We start from the raw sequence: 27,173 nt of genomic DNA, 5'->3' as shown, positions 1-27,173 counted from the left end.
CCCCCCCCCCCTCCCCCCCTACAAACACAAAATACCCAAATTGCGCCTGATAATTTAAATCTCCTCATAAGTTACCATGGTTTCCAGTGTGGAGGTAGTTGAGCTAATAGACCTTGTTCAGCTAGATAAAGTAGTTCAGGTTCAAGTTCAGGGTCTATACCCAGTCTTACTGCATACTCAGCAACCTCTGCAAAGAACGATGGAATTAGGTCTTTGCCACAAGTTCAAATTTTCTAAACCCTAAATCTTTAGAGTTTGAAATATCTTGTAGACCTTAGATATTTCAAACTCTAAATTCTGTTACATCAAATAATCAAAATTTGAAATATTAAAGGTTTTTGCCATTAGGTTGCTAAGATATAAGACTTACAAAATTAGAGTTTGTGGCAAAGACTCAATTCTTTTGATATATTTAAATTGACAAAATTGGGATCAAGAAAAGGAGGTCACCTTATTTCCCGCATTTTAAAGTTTTCCTTTCTGGTTTGAAAGAAGGAAAAGAAAAGATCAAAATGTTTTAGTTGTTCACATTTTTTATACATAGACTCTTCCAGACATCATTTACGCATGCAAAGTGCTCACACCTCTCTTGAGTATACTGGCATTTTAATCAATTAATTTTAAATTAGTAAGTGTTAGATCGAGATGCATGTTTAAAAATCACAATGGCATTAATTGAAAACTTTGGCTGGATGTTTACTATCTGAAAATTGGTAATTTTCAATTTCTCTTTAAAAGTGATCCATGAGGATTTATGTACATGCTGATATCCAGAGGCACTGCTATTATAGAAAAACCACGTTATCTTTATAGTTGTTGCTCAGAAAAAGGGTTAAATGGTACCTTTGTAAATCAGCCGTGTCACTACAGTTTCAGTAGAAGTAAATATTTTAATTTACTGTTTTAGCGCCGATTAAAGGATTCCTATCTCTAATTGGATAATGAAATAGATAGAAAGATAGATGTTACCGCCATCCTATTTCTATTGGTTCAGAATAGACAACAAACACATGACTGAACCTTGATTGGACTAATGGAATCGGCATACAAGTGTGGTGTACAACTCTTTAAACTTCAAATACTCGATGGTTCCTTTTAACATTCTTGTACAATAAACATGGGAATTAAATGACGACTTCTTTGTCGTCTTTGTTTCAAGCGTGATTATTTTGTAAACATTATTTTGTAGTACAACAGTTAAAACATTTACCACCGAAATCTCGGGATTTCCAAAATGTGAACTACCATTGTTCACCTCAAAGTTGACGGGGATATTAGATTCAAGTTCTTCCAGTGTATTCAAAATCAACAAACTGTTAAAATGTTTAATATCTCGGTTAACTTTGAAGATACAAAGAAGATAGGCCACACTCTGAAAAGCTCATCAGACTTTTATTCTTATTTTGATGCATTCATGTCATTTATCAACTAACGGAAACCAAAGACGATATTCAAGTCGTCTCTCAGTTCCTATGTTTATTGGGACACTCTGTATTTTATCACCCTTCTTGGATTATATTTTGTTTGTATACAAATTTGTTTACCTTTTATACTTGGTGGACGGGTTGGATCAAAGATCTCTTTGTACACCGTGAACCCCTCGGACTGGTTGTACTCAGTAAACTCCTTGGACTGGTTGTACTCAGTAGACCCCTTGGTCTGGTTGTACTCAGTAGTCCCCTCGGTCTGGTTGTACTCAGTAAACTCCTTGGACTGGTTGTACTCAGTAGACCCCTCGGTCTGGTTTAATTAAATAATTCAAAAGATTCAAATTGCGTTATTGAAAGAAAAAATCTGCCTTTGAAGATGTTGATGGTCTGAAGGATATTGATGAACTGAAGAAGAAACATGAGGATTGTGATAAATCTACGGGTTCTCCTAGTACCTTTCTAGTAGTGACTACCATACTTTGGTATTACAGGTAGAAATATGGTAGTAGACGGCTTTCTAATTTTTATTCGTCATTAACTGTCTGTTTTTTTACTAGTGCTAAGAAGAAATAAATATATACATTTTTTTAGCACAATTCGATCATTTTTGAAAATTCATGAAAAGTTTTCTTATCACTGTATGATGATTTTGTAAAAATGGAGAATTTTTAATGTTTATAAAAACAGCGATAATTTTTTTTTACAACTTACACCAATATTTATTGAAAAAATCTATAGAATTTTCATGCGCAGATTCAAGAATACACATGTTTCTTTTTTGTGAATTCGTTAGCTTGGAAGTTGGAAGAAAATAAACTTCATAATAATTAATTACAAAAACAAGAAAAGCTTTTTACGAAGACGACTTTAATCCTTTCTTACCTTAGCGCAATTGCCCAGTGACATTATCAAATATTAATTTCCCAACCGCAAAAATTGCCGACAAATTGTGACGAAGTTACGCATTTAAAGCGATTTTGTTGTGAAATATTTAGATATTCAAGATGTCTGAGAAGCTAACGACCGCTCAGGAACTCTTTGATCTATTTTCCGATGACGAAAAGTTGAAAAACTACAATTACAGGAAAACTACAATATAAATGTTAATTATATATATATATAAAACTGTAATGTTGTAATTACAATTAAATAAGTACTTCTAAGTGATTTTTTTACCGGACCCCACCTACCAGTGTTCCCTTGGTATAAAGTAGTCAATAAAAAATTATTAAAATTAATTAAGTAATCAGTTTGGTTATGGTATGACTAAATCTGGGCCGAGCGCCGCTGCCATGGAATGCTAGAGAGTCAAGCGCTGCGGCTAAATATCGGCTAAATCCTAGAAAATCTTACCCACATAATCACTCAGACCATGTGCTATATTTAATAAAAGTAGTCAATTAGTCCTAGAGAACGATTTTTGGTCTTAACCACTCTTTAAAGTAGTATCTGGGGTTTTCAAAATCACCTTATGCCGAAAACTAAGTATATTAAGTACATTTTAAATGTTGAAAATCATTAAAATCGATGATTTTGGAACTGAAGTTGCTAATACCACTGAGTTTTCAAAAAGTTCAGAATTAGTTATCTTTTAGCACATGACCTGGGATTTTTAAATGATTTAAAACATCAACCTCGGTCAACAACCCAGTATTTCATTAAAGTTTGAAGTAATAAAATCAAAAAAATTCGAAAATGGCTAAAAATCACGATTTTGACGGCAGGCGAAATAATGGTCTCCGTAAAAAATATTTTGGACTTTTCTCAGATTCATATATTTTCAAAAGAAAATGACTACCTCTGAATAATTTTTACAGGGACGCCCTAAGGAGGACTGGGCCCATGTTATATATTTAACGATTATGGTTTTTTACAGCGTTTCGGATCCGGATCCGGATTTGTATCAGAGTCAGGATCCTGATCCATCATCACGGATGCGGATCCGAATCCGCATCAAAATGATACAGATCCGAAACACTGGTTTTTTAAATGTATTAGAATGAGCATGTTGCGCCTCTAAATAATGCAGGTGGATGTAACCCCTCCAAGTCGTCTGACGATAGATTTTTTGTTGAAGTATTCTTTTTAACCCTATTACGACTGCTGGCGTTTTTTTGGAGATTACTCAAAAAGTACTGGTCTTAAGCTGTTTAATTTTTTTTGACTTTTCTATCTAACACATGCCATTCACTTTAGACTCAAAGCGGGGCTTTTATAGCTACTGCTTGAGTCCTCAGACATACTGCCTAAATGCCTTATTTTACCTATACCCGACAAAATGATAATCTATGTTTAGACCTACTTCCAGCCATTTGAATTTAACTTTTTTCAGAATAATATTTCGCTCACTATTTGTTTTTGCACATTTTTGGTTAATAACTTGAAATTGCATAAATATTTAAAATTTTGCAAATTTGCTAATATTTTGTGCAGATTATTAAATAAGAGCCTCGAGCTCTCCAAAAAGTATCAAATGTTATCAGTAAACCAGACGTCAGCCTGAATAGGGTTAATCGCTTTTTCACAATCATGATTATTGATCATTATTTATCATATATTCCTAAATTTAATATTTGTTGTCAGTTGTTTATAAATCCTTCTCCTAGGTTTCTAGCAGCTGTTCCCGAACCTGAAAGGAGCCAACTCCGTTGGGAACATGTAGGTCAGATGTCTATATAAATTAAAGGGATTAAACACGTGATTTAAATTATTCCTCCATTCTACGACTTATCAGATCCTAATTGACGCACAATGAAACACAAGTTAAACCTTTCAAGATAGAAAAACGTAGATATCTTTCTTATTGTTGATCCGAGTAAAGATCCAAATAATAACCCTCTTCAAACAAATGATACATTGAAATTACAACTATAAAGAGAGCTGAGGGGTTAGTAAAATTTACCTTCACTCGTGTAAAAACAAAATTTTATTTTAGGGATTTTTAGATTGTGGATACTACTTCAGCAGAGCTTCTCCCTTGGATGCCAGGGACCTCTGGTTCTTTTATGTATTTGAGGTCAGGCTTACCACTTAAGAATTGTGGATATCAAGATCAATGCTATTGCTTGATCTCCTCTTTTTCTTAATCTGCAGATCAATATAATCTTATTTTGTTATCCAGAAAAGTGTTTAAAATTCAACCAATCAGCGTGCCGTTTTCATAATCCGAACAGCCAATCAGAAGCCGGGAAATTTTGAACACAATGAATGTTAGTCGGAATCCAGCTGGGATATCTAACATACAGAATTACGCAGAAAATCGAAAGTTTCCACAGTGGATATTCAGATTAAACGATCGGTATTAAGTTTCCACAGTAGATATTCAGATTAAACGATCGATATTAAGGGTATCCAGTTCAAAGGCTTCGTTACAATTCTCGAAATTTTCTAGAAAATATTTAAAATGAATTTTCAAATTAAATTTTATTTTTATATTTTTAGGATGGAATTTGTAAACATCATAAACTGACGGTTCATGTTGTAACTGAAGACAACAAGGGCGGCAAAATACTCAGAGAGACGAGGAATTAAATGACGACTTCTTNGGAGCTGGGCCAATAGACATTAGAGAGGGATATTTTGAGACGGTTAACTCTAATAAATATGATAAAGATAATTCATGTTATTTCATGTTGGATAGTGGATATAGTGGCTGCAACAAAGCCTTTTGTATGCTTAGAATTTTAACTAGTAGTTATTATCATAAAAGTATGAAGAATTGACAATTATTAATTTCTTAAACTTGAGTCTACCAATATTAATTTCTTTAACTTGAGTCTACCAATATTAATTTCTTAAAGTTGAGTCTACCAATATTAATTTCTTAAACTTGAGTCTACCAATATTAATTTCTTAAACTTGAGTCTACCAATATTAATTTCTTAAACTTGAGTCTACTAATATTAATTTGTGTTTTTGTTTTATTTCAGGGATATGTGTCGGAATGAAGAATGGGCTTTCGAGGATTACAAAGCTGCGAAGATCGAGGCGTCTAAAGCTGCAGACTTTATTGGATACAAGATGGGGAAAGGGAAGAACAGTAAACTTCTGGAGATGTTGAGAAACAAACACAAGGATTAGAAATGTTGAACATTAGGCCGGAACTTTTGTGTAAGAAAGCGCTAATTTTGACTCCCGAATCAAACAAAAGTTCTGATCTCGGTATACGCCTGTTCATTGATGCCGTTATAAAGTTGTACTGGTCAATATTTTATTTAGTTTGGTTCATTAATTTGTCCTTTCCGCGTATACTTCAAAATATTTTAACTTTTTTATCTTCTTTACACTCGACATAGTTTTTATTTCTGTCCTTTATGTTCTCTCTCCACAGATATGCACTTCTTTTCTCTTTGCATGTTTTCTTTACATATTATTTATCTTTATTATGTTTACGTTCTTTAATTTCTTTTCAAAAAATTTGGGATGCGTTTTGGGTATTGTTAAGATTAATCCATGACCATTAAATTATTAAAGATTTCATTTTTGATTTTTTAATTGTTTTTTTATTTTAAGAGAAAATATTTAAACATAAAAATTAATATTATTGTTTTTGATTATTATAGAATGGCAACTATAATGTGAAAATCAGATATTATTTTTATTAAAGTTTATAATTTTAAGTATATGAAAAAGAATCTATTTTTGCAGATAAAAAATGGACGGAGAGGAGCACGACGAACATCTTCTTGACGGAGAAGAGGAGGAGGAGGAAGGGGAGGGGGTAGACCAGGTGAATAGACCGATCTACAGGATTGGTTTTAAGCAAACTGTACAAATGACCCTTCTATATATAAATTTAGCTTGTCTGTTTGTTTGTATCTAATACATGTCAAAACGGCTGCACCGATCAGGTCCAAATTTTGTGTGGGACCTCACGTGGCCCCAGGGAAAGTTTATGGCCAATCAGACTTAAAATATGTAATCCTATAATATTTTGATATTAAATTATTTAAATTTGTAAAATTTTGAAAATTCGCGAAAAAATCTTATGTAATCCGCAAATAAAAAAAAATTATTCTGTACTAAGAGAAGATGCTTACAGATAAAGCTACAATTAAAAGTTGAAAAAAAACATGGACGCGAAGCGGCCTTAAAGCCTAGTAAGTTTAAAATTGGCATGTCTGATTGACATGATACCTCAAACCTTTTGAGCGAACATAAGAATATAAGATTCCACTTTTTGCCTTGTAAATTTTTATTCTCTCAATTTTTTTATTTTCCAAATAAATTTTAATTTTAATTAGTTCAATACCCTTTGTCACCGATACATCAAAGTACAGTGGTTATTTTTCATTAAGGAAAATAATTTTCGAAGATTTTAAGATTAAAAGAAAAGTTAATTGAAAATTAGCCGGGAAGTTCCCTCCTTTTTGAGTTTTCTAGGGGGGGTGGGGGGTTAATGATTATAAAGTAAATTTATATCCCCCCAAAAAAAATTTGAAAACTAAAAAAATTGACAACTGGACCAAACAAAATGAGTAGACANCGGGGGTATTAGTCTTCTTTATTTCCCCCTTAAACTTGTTTTTTACCAAATCAAATGTTTAAATTTTATTTTTTTGGAGGGGGGGGGGCACGAAACTTATTATTTTCCGGAAAATTTAAACAATGATTAACATTTTGTGCATTTGAACTCAAAAATATGTATAATAATGCATTTTTGGTATTGAACGAATCTATGCATAAGTGCGCACGCTTTTTGTGAAAAATGCGACTTTTTCACATTTAATCAAATTATTAATTGTACTTAGTCTTGAAACCAGTGCTTGGGATCCATTTCAATTTGATGCGGATCCGTATACTGGATCCGCACTGTAACAAAAATGGTTCCTGATCCAAATCCGCATCCGGATCTAGGTCAGTTCTTCTAGATGTACTGATTTTTTTTAACCAATCAGAATTTCCAAATTTTTGTCTTATTTTTTTGTTTTTTCAGAAATCAGGAAATTTTTGTAATCTCTCCTTTTTCAACAGTTCAGATTTCGGTTTAGAGAGAAAAAAGTTTTTTTTTTTGCAGTTTTTGGTTGATATTTTGCCCCTTGGATCATGATCCATGGATCCGCATATTTTTGCGGATCCGGATCCAGGAAGCCAAAATCTTGCGGATCCAACTGATCCGGATCTGGATCCTAACCACTGCCTGAAACAAATATGCGCTCAAAAAATACAACTCCAAAGCCTTAAATGTCCGCGCGGGCGCGTAATAAAAGAAATTATCTTTAAATATTTATGTGTGCAAAGTTGGGCCTAAGTTACATTAAAAGTAGCATGAGAATAAGGATTACAATTCTACGAGGTTAAAATAGACATCGGACCATTCTGACTGGCGCGCTAGTAGATAACCATTACATTATGGGTCCTCTTTGCACAGGTTTTGCGTGTTGTATGTCAATTTATAGTTATTTGGGCACGAGGAATCCATTTCTAAGGTTAAAATGAATAATGGTGCATTCTGACCGGCACGCTAGCAGCCAGCAGTTACGTTATGGGTCATCTTAGCACAGATTTCACATGCTTTGTGTCGATTTAGAGGCTACGCCAATGCTAAGTCATGTTTATTCACTGTTTAAATTTTCCGGAGATAAATACGTTACGTGCCCCCCCCCCTATTACAATTAAATATTCTTTCTTTTTTGTTTGTTTGTGATTCGACTCCATGCCGCAGCTGCCCGTTTTGGCGCTGTGCCCCAAAAGGCAGTCTGGGTATTTGAATGTGGAATCCCTTTGTTTTTCTTTCATTCATTTTTTCATATTTTTATCTTTTTTGGCTTTCTCTTTTCTTTTTTTTTTTGATGAAATATGATTCTTGAGAAACTATGTAGAAATTAGTAAAGAAAAGGTTGATATAAATCAAAGATCCCAAAAACATTCTGATATTTTTAGATGGAGATGAAGGTATGGATGGTGGGGAGGAAGAAGAAGGAGAAGGTGAACTTTGTACAGAGGAAGGTGGAGAGGAAGGAAAAGAAGGATCTGATCCTAAAATTAAAGTAGGAGAAGAGAAAATGGAAGAAGACGGAGCAAACAACGCGGAAAAGGTAAAATTAGGTTATTTTTTTAGAATTTAGATTTGTCTTCTTTCTTTTAACATGAAGGCAATTTATAAATCATCATGAAGTGCCTTTATTTGATTTGATTTGATTAAGTTGTCGATATAATTAATTGATTGATGTTATCTACTGTATTTTAGAAGGCTCCAGCAGGAAAACCAGATACTAGAGGACGGGGACGAGGACGTCCTCCTCCTTATCCTCTTTTCAGACATCCAATACGCTTCCCCTTCGGACCCAGAGGACCTCATCCCCCGGGAATGCGTGGCATGCCCCCCTTCCGGTTCAGAGGACCTCCGGGAATGCCGCATCCCGGCTATCGAGGGCTTCCTGGATTCAGGGGTAGAGGTCCTCCACCTAGAATGGGACATCCCTTCCCACCCCGTCCTCCTCCACCTGGGTTCTGTCCTCCCTTTATGCGAGGACGTCCAGGAATGAGGCCGCCCATGGGACATCATCCTCCGCCCTTCCCCCGGGAGTGGGATGGAGGATGGGATGAATGGGAGAATCACGAGGAGCGGGGGAGGGGCCGGGGAGGAGATCAACGGAATAAGAAGAGCCGGGGGGCCAAGAATCAAATACAGACAGTGATTGCTGGGTCGGATAATAACACGGTGAATAACGGCGGTAGGAAACGCCCGAACAATATGGGGCATAGTGAACACCCGCCGAAAAGACAAATGACAAACAACTCCCGCCAACCAGTCCGAGGCGGTTATGGACAACCACCGCCCCAGATAAAACAAAATAATGTGCAACGGGTTCAGCAGGGGCGTGTTCTAGTTGGTGGGGATACTGGGTTTAGTATGGGTCAATGTCACAGTAATCTTAGAACTATTCAATGTGTAGATCCCCCTCCACCGCTGCAGGTAAAAATTTTAATATGACCACTCTTAAAAATTAGTTTTTTGTGGTCTTATGCAAATTGTACGTTTTTCATTCCCTGAATATGGGGAAATTAATGCAATGAATGGTTAATTGATTCAATGAATGGTTAGATGGTTGAGTGAATGATTAGTTGATTCAAAAAATAAATAAAAGATTGATAGTTTGATTGTATGATTGATCGCTTTATTGTATGATTGATTGGTTGGTTGGTTAATTGATTTATTGATTATTGATCCAACTTTGTCCAGGTGTCCCGAGGACCTAAACAGATTATTCATAATCCTAGTCCAACACTCACCTCGGTTCCTATACAGATGGATTGCGATTCATCCCCCAGGGTAATCCATTTATTCTTTCATCCTTTCAGTCATCCTTCCTTACTTTCACTCTTTCATCCATTCTTTCATTCATCCTGTAATTCATCCTTTTAACCGCTCATTTTTTTTCTTCACACCATTAACCCCAAATCTTTGTTGACACAAAAAGTGTACTGTAAAAATTCAGAGCTAGACTTAGTTTTGTTTATATCGCTCCCGGAAACTGCAGTACGCTTGTTATTACAAACAAAGTTATGGGGGCTCCTATCTCAATAGCATGAATATAGTGTAAACTCGGAATGCTTTCCTTCTCTGCTGTTTCTTTCCAATTTCCTTCAATTATATCATTTCTCTTTATTTTTTGTGACTTTTTATAGCTGCTGATTTAATGTACTTCCCACACTGCTGAAAATGGACCATCAGTTTTCAAGTTAAAGCACCTCAACTTTTTCTTTGGATTATGTTAATATGCAGGCTACTGAGTTATATTCTCAATTTTCAGAAAATGCCACCTAGGGAATTTTGAGCAAATCAATTTTTAAGAAATTGTAGAAATCAAGTGCATTCACAGGTCTTAAAATAAACAAAAATTTCATTTCAAAACTTTATTTTGCTTCTTCTGGGTTTTTTGACGATATTTTTTTAACAGTATATGACATGGTCTCCAAATTTTATTATTTTTCTTTAACAATTATGAAACTTACTGTAGCAAAAAATCAAACCCCTAAGTTAATATATTCCGAAAAAAATAGGTGTTTTGACTTGAATCTTGATGGTTCATTTTCAGTAGTGTGTTCCACGTATGCACACTTTTTCCTCTTGCGCCCGTAAAACTTTTTTTTGCGGTTTTTCAGCAGATTTAAATCGATGAAAGTTTTGCCTCGCATCTTGTTTTAAATCATATTCCTTTGTGTATTGTGACACATTTCCATAATGTTGGGTGTCCGATTTACAAAGGTACCCTTTAAAACTTTAATAATTGAGTAAGTGTGAGAAAGGTAAGAAGCGGTTTTTTCCTCTTTAAAGTCTGACAATTCTATCATAAATCTTTAAGTTACATGTAAAGAGAACACACAATATAAAGTTATCCATTTCACCTAGAAATCAAATGTCTCATTCTACTAATTTACAAGTGTAAAAAGAGTACCATTGTGATTCGGACATGTACCCACAGATGGAGGGATTATTGAGTATATGTGGACAGTCCCTTCTGTTCTTGTTTATATTTGATTATCTAGCTAATGATATATTTTGTAGTTATTGGAGCTTGATGGGTCTTTACGACGCAAAAATGTGCATGTTTCATCATAATTTGCATCTGTCATCTTAATTTGCATCTGTATGGCGCAATTGGCAAAAACTTTCCTTTTTTCCTGAGATATTTTCATTTTTTAAATTAATATCAGTGCCTAGGATCCATTTCATTTGATGCGGATCCGGATCCGGGTCATGAACATTTCTTATAATTTACTTATTTTTCGAACAAAGGAGAAGTTTAAAAACATATTTCTCCTTTTTCGCTTAATTTTATGCTAGAACAAGAGCCACTCAGAGATAAGGAAATGTTTTATAGTCATTGGCCACCCTTTTTTAACAGTTAAGATTTGGGTCTTTGAGCAAACAGTTTTTCTGACAGTTTTTGGTTGATCATTTGCTTTTGGATCCGGATCCATGGATCCGCATTTTTTTGCCGATCCCGATCCAGAAAGCCAAATTGTTGCGGATCTAACGGATCTAGATCCTAAAGCACTCGCATCACATTGTCAGAATTCTTGAGCTACTTCATTATTGTATAATGTTCACTAGTGTGTTTCAATTTGTTATATAAAATATTTTACCAAAATTGGCAAAGTTGTGACCGTTAAACTGTCAGCTTAATGACATTCGTCAATATTTTGAGTCAAGTTTTGATCTTGAGAGAGTTACAATTTTCATCTAATATTATTATTATTAGTAGTTTTATAATTATTATCATTTAAAAAAAATTGGATTAAATATTCTGATCAAAAACTCAGATTTTTCAGTATTTTAGGTCATTATTTGATTTTGTTTACTTCGTTTTGTGACTTATTTTGGACTTAGTATTATGCCGAAATTGGGTCAAATTGTCAGATTTGTGTCGTCAGTTCTTTAAAGCATTTTGCATGTTTAATTCACAACAGTATTCTTGTAACCTTAATCTGATAAGCAGTGATGAAGATATTAGCGTTATTCTAACTTTAAAAAATTCTGTTGGATGGTCACTAGTCAGGTTCAGTGATTATTTGATAATATTTATTTGCAGTGAGCAGAAGAGCGCCGTGGTTGAATTCCGTGAGTCTGGTTCTGCTGATCTATTCTCCAGGTCACACAACAGGAAGATGATGGACCTTGCCATCATCACTGCCACCCGGCTCATGTAGGATATACAGACAACATTCTGGATATACAGACAACATTCTGGGTATTCAGACAACATTCTGGATATTCAGACAACATTCTGGATATACAGACAACATTCTGGATATACAGACAATATTCTGGGTATTCAGACAACATTCTGGATATTCAGACAACATTCTGGGTATTCAGACACCAGTCTGGATATACAGACAACAGTCTGGGTATTCAGACAACATTCTGGATATACTGACAACATTCTGGTTATTCAGACAACATTCTGCATAAACAAACAACATATATTTAGATTTCAAGTCACAAAAGGAGCGACCAGAATTATCAAAATTGAAAGATTTATCTTTAAATCAACGGTTAAGATCTTAAAAAACGGCTTAATTAGTTTCGATCCCGTTCTTAATAGTTCTTTAAAATAAAAACTGATAGATGAAAGGGGTGGGGGTTTAAACGCTTTATTTTTAAGTTTTTTGAAACCAAAAATATAGATTCTATTCAAAATCACATAAAAAAATTAACTTTTGACATGAACATCAACAAAAATGGAGTTCTTTTGCAAATAAATTTTTTAACAATTTTCCATGTTTATCTTTTTTATTGCTCACTGGCACTGCATGCTGGTTTAAACCTTATTTATATTTTTGTCGCTTTTTTACATTCAATATCTTAGAATTTAAGCTCACTATGACCCAGACCTTTTGTTGTTTGATAGTAATGCCATTTTATCTTTTTTCTTAATTTTGAAGAAGAACAATTAACTTAATAATTTTTATGATCGTAACTCAGTAAAAATTACTTTTTGAGCAATGTCGACTTTGCTCGATTAACGTCGTTAATTGTTATTTTTTATTAATATACTATCTTGTTCATGCAAATATGTGTTTGTTATACAGGCAATATGTGGGTTTGTACAGTCAAATGTTTTCTTGGACATACAAATTTACGTAAATGTAAAGGTGTACTTGTACACGCAAAGTTTTTAACCCTCTATATTGGTTTTGTGTAATCTAATCAGTTTTGACTGTAATTACGTACTTAGTATTTTTATATGAAAAAAAATCAGGCATTTTTGTATTCTGTAAATTCGATGAAAATGTGTGAAACTTGTAATAATCATTACCATTTACTACATTAGAAAATTCTGCATTTTTTTGTAAATGGTGAATGGTGATGGATATTGTGTAGAATGTAAATCCTATTTACCCTGCTTATCAATTAAAAACATGTACAGTACTGTACACTGCATGTACTTGGACATAAGCATGTACTGTACAGCCAATATTTCCCGCATATTCTCATTGTATGTAAATTCTAGCTACGTGGCATTGTAAATAATATTTGTTAACGATTAAAAATTTGTCCACAAAAAAAACGACGCTTTTGATTATGTAGATTGAAGACTAGTGTTAAATGGCTTATGTACATAATGAAATCTCTGACCAGTCAGGACAGTACATGAGTACATGACCTTGAAGTTACTGTACCCAGGAAATTGTTTAAATTTTTCCTGTTGAATTCAGACTTAAGATGGAAGTTGATGCCATGAAAAATAAATGTTTCTATTGGAATTAACATATTAAATTTTTTTGAAATGAAGTAATTTTTTTTCTTTATTCTTTGTTATATTTACCCGATGCCACTAGTTGATGTGATGCCATTTTGTTGCCTTTTTGGATTATTTTTTTTTGCATTGTATTATATTTTTCTTGTCAGGTTAAATTCCAAAAGTTGCCATAAGATAAAAGCCATGGTGAATTTCCAAGGCAAAACGTAAGATAAACAATTTTACCATATTACATGATCTCATGTAATGATTTAGTTTGTGTAAAAATTCATTAATATTTAAGATTTTTTTTTTACCATTACTTCCTAAAGATAAATTAAGCATGGTACCTGAAAATTTATTAATCTTAAACCTCTACGAACTAAAAGATTTACATTTTTCTCAAAACCTTTGAAAGGAAAACGTTCTTGCTTCTCAAAAACTGATCGAAATAACTGATGAATTATTTTAATTTTGGTACTTTAAATGATATTTACAAACTAAGTATCATGTTTGAAAATTAAAATTTTATAATTGGCGTAATTGACGTTTGATGGCTTCAAAGAGACATCCGAATTAAGTAAGAAACCCAATCTCCAATGCGTTTAGTGTTGAAATATTTCTTGAAACGTAATTTTATAATTTTTTATTTTATACAAGATTAGTCTCAGATAATTTTTTTATTTCTAGTCGTATAAAAGGCAAACTGTAAGTCATGAAATTATATCAGTATTTTTTATCCATTAATTTTTAGTCAAAATAATTTAATAAGTAAAAAATTTACATTATGAACCTGTTACAAAAATGAAGACATTTCAAAACGAAAATATATGCATTTAAGTAATTAAGTACCTTTTTATATTGTTTATTACATTGTAAGACAATTTTAATTAGTCTTTCACGATGTAAATAGAAAAGATTTTCGGAATTTCTATATGTTCAACAAAAAAGTTCCTAAAAATCAGCCTACTAAGCTCGGACTAAGCTTGGCAAAATGATGTACTTTCTCCATAGAGTGCGACTTCGGGAAAAGCTGTACAGTGTACAGTGTCTGACTTCAAATCCACAAGCAAAAATGTTAAGCCCATCGCAACCTATCGTGAGAAATTTGATAGCTGTGCGAACTGTACAATTATACACAGCATCGGAATTTTAATTATGTACAGTGTAAACTTCTGGACTGGATTTAAGTGCTATGAAGTGGGCGCAGTTGTGTTCACAAGAGACGAAAACGAAAGAATGGAGAGAGCAAATCTAAATTCCGTACTGAAGAAACATTGTAAAATGTACATATATGAAGCTCCTTACAGCGTACAAGATCGACAAGAATCTCTGAACTGTACACGATGAAAGTAATGTTTACGCACTACATACTGAAAATACTTAAGTCTACATTGTAAAAAGTCCTGAATAGCGCAAAATTAGTGAATACTGTACATGCTGAAAGTACATTAGTGTACAAGGTCTACAAAACCCATAAAATGGTTTAAGTAGGAGAAGTTTACTGTACATGTTGTAAGTTGTCCAGTGTACAAGGCCTGAAAGATTTCTCCTGAACAGTGCCTGGTACATGTTGTTATAATTGCCCAATGGACAGCGTACATGTTGAAAGTACTGCAGTTTACACTCTACTTTGTACAAGGCCTGCAGGGAACTCTGAACTTTTCTAAATACGGGATTAGATTTAGATTGTTTTTTTTTCGGGAAGTGTAATAATTGTGATGTTATTTATGTTATTATATCAGTGTAAGAATGTTGTTGGTATAGTAATTTACATGTAAACGCATTTTATGCAAATCATTATTCATTCAGAATTGTTCTTAAATATCCATGTTAACTTCACGTTTGATGATGAAAATCTTTTCAGATTAATACGATGATTGGACCTCTACTTGTATTTGATTTTGATCAAACCATTGCAGATCTTAATACAGATGTCGAGGTACATAGAGGCTGGATAAGAACAAATACAGTGGGAGACATAAAATTATGGAAATTAAAGCAATGTATTTAAAGTTGATATAAAGCAAAAAGTTGGACTAGTAGTTTGCAAAAAAAAAACTATTTAAGTAAAATGGGTCTTTGTATACACTGAACAGTTGCAGTGCCAACTTTCTGTTTGATATGTTAATTGGACTATTCAATCATAATATGAGTCTTAGTCGTCTTACTATTCCACAGGTTTATCGGTCCCAATGTTTATCAAGTTAAAAAATCAAAATTATTACCGATTTTTCCCAAATCAATTTGAAAGTAGGAAATTTTCGTCGTATCTATATATAAATTTGGCGTGTCTGTCTGTTTGTTTGTATCCAATAAACGTCAAAACGGCTGAACCGATCGGGCCCAAATTTTTTTTGGGACATCACGTGACCACAGGGAAGGTTTATGAATGATAAAAAATTTTTAAAAATGTGTTTTAAAGGTTTTTAATTTTGTAAAAAAAAAAAAAATTCTTGAAAATCCGCGAAATTTTTTTCTTCTTTGTTTTAAAATGTAAACAAAAAGAACATGTTCACAATTTAAATAGAAGATGGGCGCGAAGCGCCCTAAAAGCCTAGTTTTAGTAAATTTGCATATTTAAAAGAAATACGCTCCCGAGAAATGGCTGAAATATTGAGGAATCTACACAATTTAGATCTGTGAAGAAATCAATACCATTGGAGATCGTACTTTTTCTCTGGAGACCCTTTTTTCATCGAAGATCCCAGACTTTCTCTAGGAACCTCGTGGGGTCTACACTCGACAGCGAAAAATTGAGGGCTATGTTCGTAGATTGAATAGAAAAGCATTAAAAAACTTGTGCACGTTTTCGTTCGCTTATTGAACTTTAAAATATTTTGTTTAATTAATATTCATCCACATTTTGTATTTAGGTACAGAAGTTACATCCTGAGGGGAAAATACCAGAAACATCAGAAATTCACAAACTATACGATAAAAGTAATTAAATAATTATATTTAAATAAAAGATTTCAAAAAAGTTCACTATAGAGTAATTTTATAATATCATTGAAGAACGGATTTTATGTTGTGAATTGCAATATAATTAATTCTATTTTATTTTTGTTCAACCCACTTATTCCTTATAATCTTTAGGTTTTATTTTTACTTTTTTACTTATGATGTCAATTTTAGCTGGTTGGACGGATTATATGGGAGCTGTATTCAAACTCCTTCATTCCCATAATATTAGTAAGGTATGTTTACAATGAATATATGGGAGCTGTATTTAAACTCCTTCATTCCCATAATATTAGTAAGGTAGATTTACAATGAATATATAGGAGCTCTATTTAAACTCCTTCATTCCCATAATATTAGTAAGTTAAGTTTACAACAAATATACGGGAGCTGTATTCAAACTCCTTTATTTCCATAATATCAGTAAGGTAAGTTTACAATGAATATATGGGAGCTGTATTCAAACTCCTTCATTCCCATAATATTAGTAAGTTAAGTTTACAATAAATTTATGGGAGCTGTATTTAAACTCCTTTTTTCCCATAATTTTAGTAAGGTAAATTTACAATGAATTTATGGGAGCTGTATCTAAACTCCTTCATTCCCATAATATTAGTAAGGTTAGTTTACAATGAATATATGGGAGCTGTATTTAAACTCCTTGACTCCCATAATGTTAGTAAGGTTAGTTTACAATGAATACATGGGAGCTGTATTTAAACTTCTTCATTCCCATTATATTAGTAAGGTAAGGTTTGGAAATAATATATGGGATACCAGTTGTGTTTAAACTCCTTCATTCCCATAAAATTAGTAAAGTAAGCTATTTAAAAAAATAAATGGGAGCTGTGTGTAACCTTCTTCTTTCCCATGATATTAATAAAGTAAGTTTATAAGGAATATATAGGAGTTGTATTAAATCTAATTCATTCCCATAATATTAGCATATAAGGGAGTTGTATTTATACTTCAGTACCACTTATTAATTAAATATAAATATATAACTATATACAACTATTATATTAATTAGCAAATTACCCAACCCACTACAAGAAATATATGGGAGTTCTATTAAAACTACTGTATGCCCACAAAAAAAATTTGTGTTTTAAAAAATTTACTAATTTAGTAGTAGATCTCACGGTAGGGAATAACACCCTGAAGGCAGTCCCCCTTTTGGTTCCCTTTCAGATTTACATTTGATTTGATTTGATTTGATTTGATTTGATTTGATTCGATTTGATTCGATTCGATTCGATTCGATTCGATTCGATTCGATTCGATTCGATTTGACTTTATTTGATTTGATTCGATTCGATTCGATTCGATTCGATTCGACTTGATTTGATTTGATTCGATTTTATTTAATTTAATTCGATTTTATTCGATTTGATTGGATTCGGTTTGGTTTGGTTCGGTTTTGTTTGATTTTATCAACAATTTTAATTGTTAATATTGTTCATAAACAAATTTAGAATCTGTAAAAAAAAGATAAGTTTACTGAATCTCAATGAATACTTAATTAGATATTATTTTTATTCATCAGGACCAGATTTTGGAGTTGATGGGGTCACTTCAGTTCACCCCGGGTAGGTATTATAAATTTTGAGGTTGTCGGGGAAATTGTTGGGGAGAACTATATTCTATTTTTTTTTGGGGGGGGGGGGGCAGGGTGGAATTTCAGTGAGGAAAATTTGTTTACAAAATATGGGTGGAAGAAAAAAGTTTTATTTTTGTTGAGGGATGGGAATAATTAGTTTCGGGTATTGAATGTGGGAAACTTTCGATAAACAAATTTTGCTCTGTTGATTGTTGTTACCTGAGTTACAGAGTCTCAAACATTTGAAAATCTTTCCTTTCATCAACCCGCCAAAACTTGCATACAATATTTAAAAACTATTTTTCTGAGTAGAAAAATTGTTATTTAAGAAACTAAAATTCAGCCACAAAAACAGCATCAACATAATTTTGAAATTATTAAGAATGAAAGAAACCATATTTATGTTTTTTTTTTTAAAATGATCAATTTGTTTTGTTTAGGTATGGTTGAGCTGTTGAAGACCAGTGTAGAGGAACACAATGCTAAAATTATCATAATCTCAGGAACAAAACATTTTTCAACACTAAATATTGATTTTAATAGAGAATTAACGAAAGGGGAAAGATTTTACTCAATAAATCCCATCAATAATAATATTGGCTGTAGGGATGTATTTTGTTTATTCATAATTTGTCACTCCTCCAGTTGAAATAATTGTAATTCAAAGAAAAAGAGGAAAACAAAGAGAATATGGACGAAAAATGAATAAGAAAAACTCTAATTTTGTAATTTCATATATTTTGTATATAACATGATGAAGTGAATATGAACAGTTTAGAGAAATTAACCTTTTCACATGGGGGGGGGGGGGATCAAACCTTAGTAAGAATAAACTTCCCTCTGTTTCATTTATCATTTTATTTGTGCTAATGTTTTTACATAACTTGCTAAAGATGTATTGAAAAAGCAGAAACTTTTATCATATTTGTGTTTTATAAATTCGACTTTTCAAAAATAAAATTTTAAAAGTTCTGTTTTCTAGATTCAAATTCAGTGTTTATTGAGCATATTTTGGAGTATAATGGACTTAAGCATTTGGTAAATATTTCATATCATTTTATTTACAAATCAGGTTACCCTCAGCTCCAACCAGTACCAGCTATTTATTTAATTCTATCATCCTTTTCTTGAGAAACTTAACTTTTTCCCTAGAATATTCACACACAAATATAATAGCTAAATTGTTATCAAGTATTAATGATGTTTTGAAATTTACTTTTGTTGAATATTGGATTTCAATTTTGATTTACATTTGGGTAGGCTTTACATTAAGAAGGCTGGGAACTTACTTATTATTATTCTTATTACCATTCAATCTATAGTCAAAGAATCATGTCCTAATGACAATGATACATTGATCTCTAGGGTTAAGCGCCAGCAACTTACCTGTGTCCGCTTGGGTCTCAGGGAACATATCGGGTTAGAATTTTTTAGGACTCAGTGTGTATGCCAGATATATAAGGAAGTCAAAAAATGCTTCAAATAGCATTTTTTAACAGTTCACATATCTGTTCGAGAGTAATCAAAGTGTTTCAAAATTCATAATAAACAATGTTAAAATCAAAAGGTTTTTTTTTAAGAACCCCCCCCCCCCTTTTCAGGGGAAATGACTTTTGACCATAAGGAAAATTAAAATGTGTTATTTTGATACTTTTATGTACTTTGCACAAACATTCCTAACAGTTTTTGGGGAGGGGGGATTGTTAAGCTCAAGAAAATAAATGTCCCTGTAATATTCATGTGAATTTACCTTAGCTGAGATTTTTTACGTCCAGGTCTTTCCTTGGGTCTACAATTAGTCCCAATGATTCTAATTTGTTCTTATTTGACCAATGAGAGAGCTCTGTCTGCAAAATGGTCTGCAAGTCAGCTGATTGGTTCAGTTTAAATTTTGAAAACTCAAACTTTACAAATATATATTTTAGTGAGTTTAACTTACAAATCTAACCAATTTTATAACTACATATAATTATAGAGATTTTAAATGTTAAGATAAAGGCTATTGAAATTTACAATCTCCTGCCTTTGTACCCCCCCCCCCTGGAGGTGAAATTATTTGACAATAATTAAAATGAAAATTTTGTTCATCATAAAAATTACAAACATTCCGAACAATATAAGGGGGCTCATAAAAATAAATACCCCTGTAATCTTGATGTGAATTTACCTGGATTAAACCGTAGGTTGATGCTGTTTTTACCAACCCTGCTGAGTGGGGGGAGGAAGGGTTAACAATCAAACCATACCATCACCAGGTATTTACTAGATTACACAAAGGACAAGACAATTCTTGTTTATGAATAAACCAGTGATTAGGATCCATTTCTGATGTTCTAGATCCTAGATCCTGGTTCAGCCTGGAAAAAATAAATCCAAATCTGGATGAGAATCAGGGTCCTGGAATTTTTTTTTAAGATTTACTGGTTTTTTAAAACAAATCAGTTAATAATGAATTAAAGAAAAAAATCACTTATTTTTATGCTTAATCCTGATGAACCATTCAGAGTTACGTAAATTTTTCATGATTAGAGGTTTAAGATAAAATATGAACCTGCATAGTGCATATGCTTGCAGGTCCAGATCTCAAGCACTGACATATTGAGTTCCAAAAAGTTTATAGCTTGGCACAATAAATGATGGAGCAAATAGTTAAGTCTAACGGTTATCCTTCTATTTCACAGTTTTAAGGGTCAATTCCATAGGTGAAACAATTTTTTTCCATTCCAAATTTTTAGATTTTTGATTGCACATTGTACAATGCACAATTTATGTGAACTAAAAGGTAGAGAAATATTGAGGGTTTATATTGAAAGATTAACAGGGGGAGGGTAATGAAAAAATTGACATGAAAAGGCAAGTTTGTTCATCTTTTGTATTACTTTTCACCCAAAAATTTATTCATTTTCCCCTAAGAATCATTTATTTTCAAAAGGGAATGATTTTCCAGGAAAATATATGTTTCTAAAAATATTTTAAATTAAATCTCAGTCTGGGTTGGTACAAATTTTCATCGAAAATGTGAAAAATATTTTTAGGTTTTCAAGGATCCTCAATTGAATTCTAACTCTAGTTGTTTTAGGTCGAATGTGAATTGAGCACACAAAATCTTTGCAAGGAAAAAATCAGAAATATATTTTAAATGTTATTATTCATCAACTCTTATTTTTTAGCGGTAATTTCAATGAAATAAAATGTTTAATATCTTAATATTGATTGATTGATTGATTGATTGATTGATTGATAGGGGTCAATCAGGTAGATAGTTTGTAGGTGAATTAGGTAGATAGTTCAGTGTTCAGGATTCATTTCAGCGCAAGGTCTAATTTGAAAACTTGTTTTTGGGCTAGCACACTTTTACAGTGTAACAAGGTATATTTATTCAGCATTATTTCGATATTTAAATGTAGCTGTCGATGGCTTTCTATTCATTTGAAATTTGTATGGAACCACTTAAGGAGCTTGTGTGCTAAATTTATTTTTCAAGGGTGATTTGGGTCAACCTAATGCACAATGTTGAGTTTCATTTTATAATTTATGTTGGGTACCATCAATCAACCTGTCAATCAATTAATCTCAGGCCATGCTTAAAGTAGAAAGGAATTGTGTATAATTGGTTGTGTCTTTAGAACGAAGAGTTCCCCTTTATAGTTTATGTTGGAGATGGTGGGAATGATTACTGCCCTGCTCTTAGGTAAATATTGATTTTACATAATTTAAATTTAAATTGTAATATAATTACAAGTAATTAATTCCTCCAGTGCTATGTGTTTTCAAGAATTACAAAAACGAAAAATATAAAGTTTTCTACTATTTTCATTATGTTAAAAATCATTTTTTTTCCTAAATAAGTTATAAAGCTCCCTAGATTGTTTTTGTTCTGATTACTGATTCATTACTTTACATCTGGGGGAACAAAATGATTTAAAGAGGAAGGGGGGATTTCATAAAAATGTATACAGTACCCCTTGGCCCTTCCTTCATAACTACATTAATATGTTTATGCTTCTTAGAAATTTTTTCTTTTAAATATTTATTCATTTAATCATGTTCTTAATTCTTGTGGTTAATGTCACTCTCTTGTCAGAGTTTTTGGTGAAATTTAATTTTTGGTAGTAAAAAGTATATAAATAAAGAAGAATATGTGATTTTTCAGGGGGAAGGGGGGGAAAGGGAACTTGTACTGTATACAGTATACACCCCTGATATTTTATGTTTTTGTCAAAGGGGATGGTGGAGATGTCCTATTTGATGTAGGAACTCAGGCAGAACATTTTTAATTTGGAGGTCATCAGAGGTCATCATAGGTCGTCACGAGGTCATTTGAAGGTTAAGCAATGAATTTCGTTTTTGTTGCTGTATTATTTGGATGCCTAGCTTTCATTTGATATACATAAAGCCATAGTTATAACATTTTCAATTTGAAGGTCATTCGAGGTCTTTATAGGTCTTAAGAGGTCATTTGAAGGTCCAAAATCTCCCCCACTCACATCAAATAGGACATATCCACCATCCCCTTTAGTGCATTCAAGTTTCTGACATTTGATGTCCCCGTAAAATTTTGTATATTCAAGTTTCTAATACAAATAGGTATTTTTTATTCAGAGAAAACATTTCTTTTAATAAATCATTTGGTTCTGCAATATATTCGAAGTGTAAGATTTTAAGGTTTTTAAGGGTTTTTTTTGCCGAATTGGGAATAGAAGTTAAAAAGTATCTAAAAGGGAAGGAAAACTTAGTGATGTTGAATATTTCCTTTTTTTTAAGATCTCCTAAATATATACCCTTGTGCTAATATGAATTTTGAATACTTTGTATCCAAGTGATCCAAGTAAGTCTCAAAGTGTATTTTCCTGTGTAGATTAGGAGAGAAGGATATTATGTGTGTGAGGGAAGGATTTTCTTTGCATAAACAGATTCTCAAGAAAGAACAAAACAATGAACTTAAAATGAGGTAAGTATTAAACATTAGACAAACATTTTCTGATTGTTTCCATCTTGTAATATCTATTCTAGCATTCTTTACCCTTTTTTATAAATTTAAACAAAGATAACCATTTCCGTAGAAAAATAGGATATTAACTAGAATAAACTTTTTCTCTTTTTTTGTTTTCAACATTTAGCTGATTCCGATTCTTCACATTATCCCACAAAATATCAACCAAAAGCTGGGGGAAGAAATTTTTACCGTTAAACTAAGTTTTTCCCAGTTAAAGTCAATTTATGGAGCTTGTTCTAAGTAATTTCACTCAGATAGAAGATAGCTAAAAATTTTATGTTGTTATTTAAAATAGAATTAAGTTAATCCGTCATTGGCAGACTAAAATAGATTCAGATTATGCTTTCTGAAGGAATTTACCATATACAAGTTACGCCTTATTAAGGGACTGTAAGCATAATTTACCATATACAAGTTACGCCTTATTAAGGGACTGTAAGCATAATTTACCATATACAAGTTATGCCTTATTAAGGGACTGTAAGCATAATTTACCATATACAAGTTACGCCTTATTAAGGGACTGTAAGCATAATTTCAAGTGACCCTCTTCTGTACATGGCCATATTTGCATTGGAAGTACACTTAAAGTTACGATGACAGTCCCTTTAAAAAGTTAAAGTAAAATCAGAGGTATAATTTTTTTTATTTTGGGGTTTAAGAAAAGGTTGATAGGCAACTGGAAAGATTCTGATAAAATGTTATTTTCCCTTCTGTTAAGGAAAAAATTCGAATAACTCTTTGCGAAAAGTAAAAGTCTTGGATTAGATTTTACTTATGACAGGAATACAATAATATCCCATTATCCAGGTGCAAGCTGGAGTACTGGAATTCTGGACTACAGATTCTCTCATCCTTACAGTCCAGGATCAAGGATGGAGTTCAGGGATAGATTAGATACATGTCTGGTTGTACCAGCGTTTCGGATCCGGATCCGGATCCGGTCGGATCTGTATCATTTGGTCGGATCCGGATCCGTATTGACCGAAATATATTTTCAATAAATGTGGAACTAACATCTACTTTTTTACTCTACAGAGGTTTGGTCCATCACCATCACTAAATTTTGAAAGAAAAATATTTGTGAAATAAACTGAAGAAAAAAATGTGACCAATACTATTTAAAAATTGTAAATAATCTCTAATTCAATAAAAATTGTGTCACAGATATTATACTTAAAAACATACACATTGATAATTATTGCCTTCGGCTACATTCTGAGTTTTAAAAACAATAGTTTTTAAGTTTGTTCCAAAATAATCATTCTTTCAGTAAAAAATTGAAGTTATTTTTAAATCTAAAGGAAAATTTGTTCGTTTATTTTTTAAGTTCGTTTTGTTTTCGTTGTTTTTTTCGTTCGTTTTTTTCATTTCTGTTTTTTCTTCTGATCGACACCATCGAGCACGAAAAAATGTTGTTGGTACCCAAACTTATTTCGCTGCTAATTTTATTTCTGTTTCAGTAGACAATTTGAACAATTTTTTTGAAGTAAACAATCATGTCATGATTATTTATTGTGGCAGATACAAATTTGCCCAAATAATTTAAGCGTATAGTTTAAGATCAAAAAGTTTTGCCCTAGGAAGAAAAGAGTTTTCTTTTACGTTCTGATTTTAACCATGTGTTAACGGTTTGCTGTAATATTTAGATAACGTTACAAACTCTTTAGGTAACCGTTCCTTCTCAGCTGATCTGTTCGTTAATTCGGTAATTCCTGTTTTTTCCAAAAGTAACAGATGGTTAAACATCTCAACGGAAGATATTTCAGAAATCATTTAAACGTAAAAAAATCAACACAAAACAATTTTGAGCAGTCAAATTAATTTAAACCACCGTTATTTTAAAACACATCTGTTCTTTTTTAAGTATTTCTGTCGTTTTTTTCATGAACGGGTATTTTTTCGAAATGAACGGTTTTTTGCTGTTCGTCCTACTAACTAGTAAAATGTGTCTGTAGTCACTGCACAATTTCCATGTTTAATATTTGTTGGACAACATAAAATCATGTTTTGAGTCTAAAAGTTGTCTACCTCCATTCACCACAGTTATTATTGTACTTAAATTCAAATAAATGTCGGTGGAAAAAGAAGGATCATTGTTGGTCTTTTCTAGGGTTTCTAGCGAACGAAAACTTTAGCGAAAAAAATGCGAAACTTTTCGTTTGTACTTCGCAAACTTTTTGCGAAAATGAAAATTATTAAAGATTTCGCAACATAAAAAATTCCGCGAAAAGTTAAAGCTTCAACAATTAATTTTCGCGAAATTTGTATTTTTTCGCGATCTAAAATAAGCGGGAAATTATGCTAAATTTCGCGATAAAAAATTCGTTAAAACTGAAGTGTTGTAGCTTCAACAATTAATTGCGCAAAAAAATCTCTGCTTTGGGAGCACAGCATTAGTAGTTTTATTATATTGTAATTTATAATTTCTCTTCCTTTACTTAAACAAATGTGTAATGAAGAGAATTTGACCTATCTAGTAATGCTAAATTTCGAGCAAATAAATGCTAAATTTTCGACGTCGGGAAAATACAAAATTTTCCGGAAACGATTTTTCTTTTCGCTTGAAACCCTAGTCATATCCTTGTTGCATTCCCCCTCCATCTTAGTATGTCTTAGTGAATGTTCCAAGCAGTTAAGTTTAATTGTAGAAATGAATTGAATTTGCTCGACTAACAGAATCCTAAGGACTAAGGAGGCTCCACAGGGAGCTAAGATTAAATTTAATTAAGTTCATTTTAAAGAAAAAAATTCAATTTTAGACTAACACAAGGTTACCCATAAAGAATGAAACTGAAAAGACGACCGGAAACTCTTAAAATGTCACGACTCGAAGATTAAAATATGAATTTTGGCTTAGATATAGTAATTTATTGGCTTATTTAATGATTTGGCTGGCTTAGAAACAAACATGTTTACGGTTGCAAGGAAACAGAGTAAAAATTCCGTACAATCATCGCCCATGTCTTATCCTTTGTGGGTAACCCTGTACTAAACGAATATAATATTTTTATTGATATAAAGAAAAATTGCTCAACTGTTAATCTTTATCCTCTTTACGCTTTTAAGAAATATGAGAAGAAACTTGGACGCTCGATTTCGATCCAAGCCAAAAATTTGAAATTGGCGAAATTTTATGCTTTTAAGACAAATCTTATTTTGGAAATTTCAGCGCTGCGGTTAGGCTAGGGGGCTGGGCGATGCGGCCACAAGTCCATCTAGCAGCTGCAAAACCACGTGCTAGTAGGTCGGATGTTAAGTATAATGGATTTGACGTAGGTCAGAAGTGGAGTATAGCGGATTTGCGTAGGTCGAAAGATATCTCTCATAAGTCATGATTAGTAAAACATGCATGTATATAACGTTTTCTACTATTGTTATAGTTAGTTTAAGACTTAGTACTTGACTAATAATAACTAATTCTAATTGAATATGTATGCAAATTTATTATAATAAAAATACTCGTAAGAAAAGAGTTTTAATTCTGAACTGTTTCTTCAAATGATTTTCTCCACAGAATTAATTCCTCTCCAAACCCTAAATTATATAAAAACAATAAACATAACAAATTAAAATTGATATTTTCACTGGTATTTAACCTTGATTTACCAAACAATTTTAAAAGTGATAGATAAGGCTTAAGTTGCGAGTAACCAAGGGTGTAACCTGTAGTAAAGAAGGTCTGCATAAATTATGTACAGTCGTCTCCGAAGTCTTATTTTTTGTGGATAACCCATTATATCAATATACCTGTAAAAAGTTTCCAAAGTTGCTGGTTTAATGCAACCCCTTAAACTTGACACCCTCTTCAGATCTACAGATGAGAACCTAAAGGAGAGATTTATGTTTATTTGAGATGAAGTCTTACTAGGATCAAAAATTTAAATTAGTTAAATACAATTTTATTTAATTAAAGTAACATTGATCTACTGTACGCTGTACAGTAGATCAATCCAGTATTCTCCTATGTACGCTGTACAGTGGTTTACCTA

General features: G+C 32.5%; 3 protein-coding genes and 1 long non-coding RNA gene across 6 annotated transcripts in view; 3 read left to right on the top strand and 1 right to left on the bottom strand.

Annotated features, from left to right (window-relative positions):
• The window catches only part of LOC111706398 (centrosomal protein of 164 kDa), a gene marked incomplete in the record, with an annotated part of 28,517 nt that extends 26,611 nt beyond the window's left edge, over positions 1-1,906 (bottom strand). Inside the window, 3 exon segments of the mRNA XM_023479269.1 lie at positions 76-187; positions 1,545-1,740; positions 1,886-1,906. Coding sequence (XP_023335037.1) covers positions 76-187; positions 1,545-1,740; positions 1,886-1,906 — 329 coding nt within the window.
• A 6,406-nt stretch (positions 1,907-8,312) lies between these two features.
• LOC111706403 (basic salivary proline-rich protein 3) lies at positions 8,313-12,742 on the top strand (the record flags this gene model as incomplete). 2 transcript variants are annotated; one of them, XM_023479276.1, is given in 4 exon segments in its annotated part: positions 8,313-8,467; positions 8,623-9,348; positions 9,616-9,705; positions 11,969-12,742. In XM_023479276.1, coding segments are annotated over 4 exon segments (974 nt in total), but the record flags the coding sequence as incomplete, so codon positions are not given.
• Positions 12,348-21,330, top strand: LOC111706404 (pyridoxal phosphate phosphatase PHOSPHO2-like). 2 transcript variants are annotated; one of them, XR_002766232.1, is made up of 10 exons: positions 12,348-12,434; positions 12,865-15,563; positions 16,498-16,564; positions 16,760-16,821; positions 18,132-18,174; positions 18,626-18,688; positions 19,168-19,223; positions 19,551-19,604; positions 20,369-20,440; positions 21,265-21,284. XR_002766232.1 is itself a non-coding variant. In XM_023479277.1 (9 exons), exons 2-9 carry the CDS (start codon positions 15,498-15,500, stop codon positions 21,322-21,324), a joined length of 489 nt encoding a protein of 162 aa, XP_023335045.1. In that variant the 5' UTR covers positions 12,348-12,434; positions 12,865-15,497; the 3' UTR covers positions 21,325-21,330. The 2 variants fall into 2 exon arrangements, 1 of the variants encoding a protein (XP_023335045.1); XM_023479277.1 differs by lacking the exon at positions 19,551-19,604 and having other exon boundaries at positions 21,265-21,330.
• A 447-nt stretch (positions 21,331-21,777) lies between these two features.
• LOC111706407 (uncharacterized) lies at positions 21,778-24,156 on the top strand. The gene is made up of 3 exons (XR_002766234.1): positions 21,778-21,876; positions 23,044-23,136; positions 23,992-24,156. It is a non-coding gene; the product is annotated as an uncharacterized LOC111706407 (long non-coding RNA).
• Positions 24,157-27,173: the final 3,017 nt, after the last annotated feature.

Source organism: Eurytemora carolleeae, unplaced genomic scaffold, assembly GCF_000591075.1.
Source record: "Eurytemora carolleeae unplaced genomic scaffold, Eaff_2.0 scaffold230, whole genome shotgun sequence".
NCBI lineage: Eukaryota > Metazoa > Arthropoda > Copepoda > Calanoida > Temoridae > Eurytemora > Eurytemora carolleeae.
The sequence above is the reverse complement of the archived record's forward strand: the minus strand, read 5'-3'. Positions and strand labels throughout refer to the sequence as shown.

Coding starts and splice junctions, on each gene's coding strand:
- LOC111706404 (XM_023479277.1), top strand. CDS start 15,498: ATGATTGGACCTCTACTTGTATTTGATTTTGATCAAACCATTGCAGAT. Junction 15,564..16,497: donor ATCTTAATACAGATGTCGAG/GTACATAGAGGC, acceptor TTTTGTATTTAG/GTACAGAAGTTACATCCTGA. Junction 16,565..16,759: donor TCACAAACTATACGATAAAA/GTAATTAAATAA, acceptor TGTCAATTTTAG/CTGGTTGGACGGATTATATG.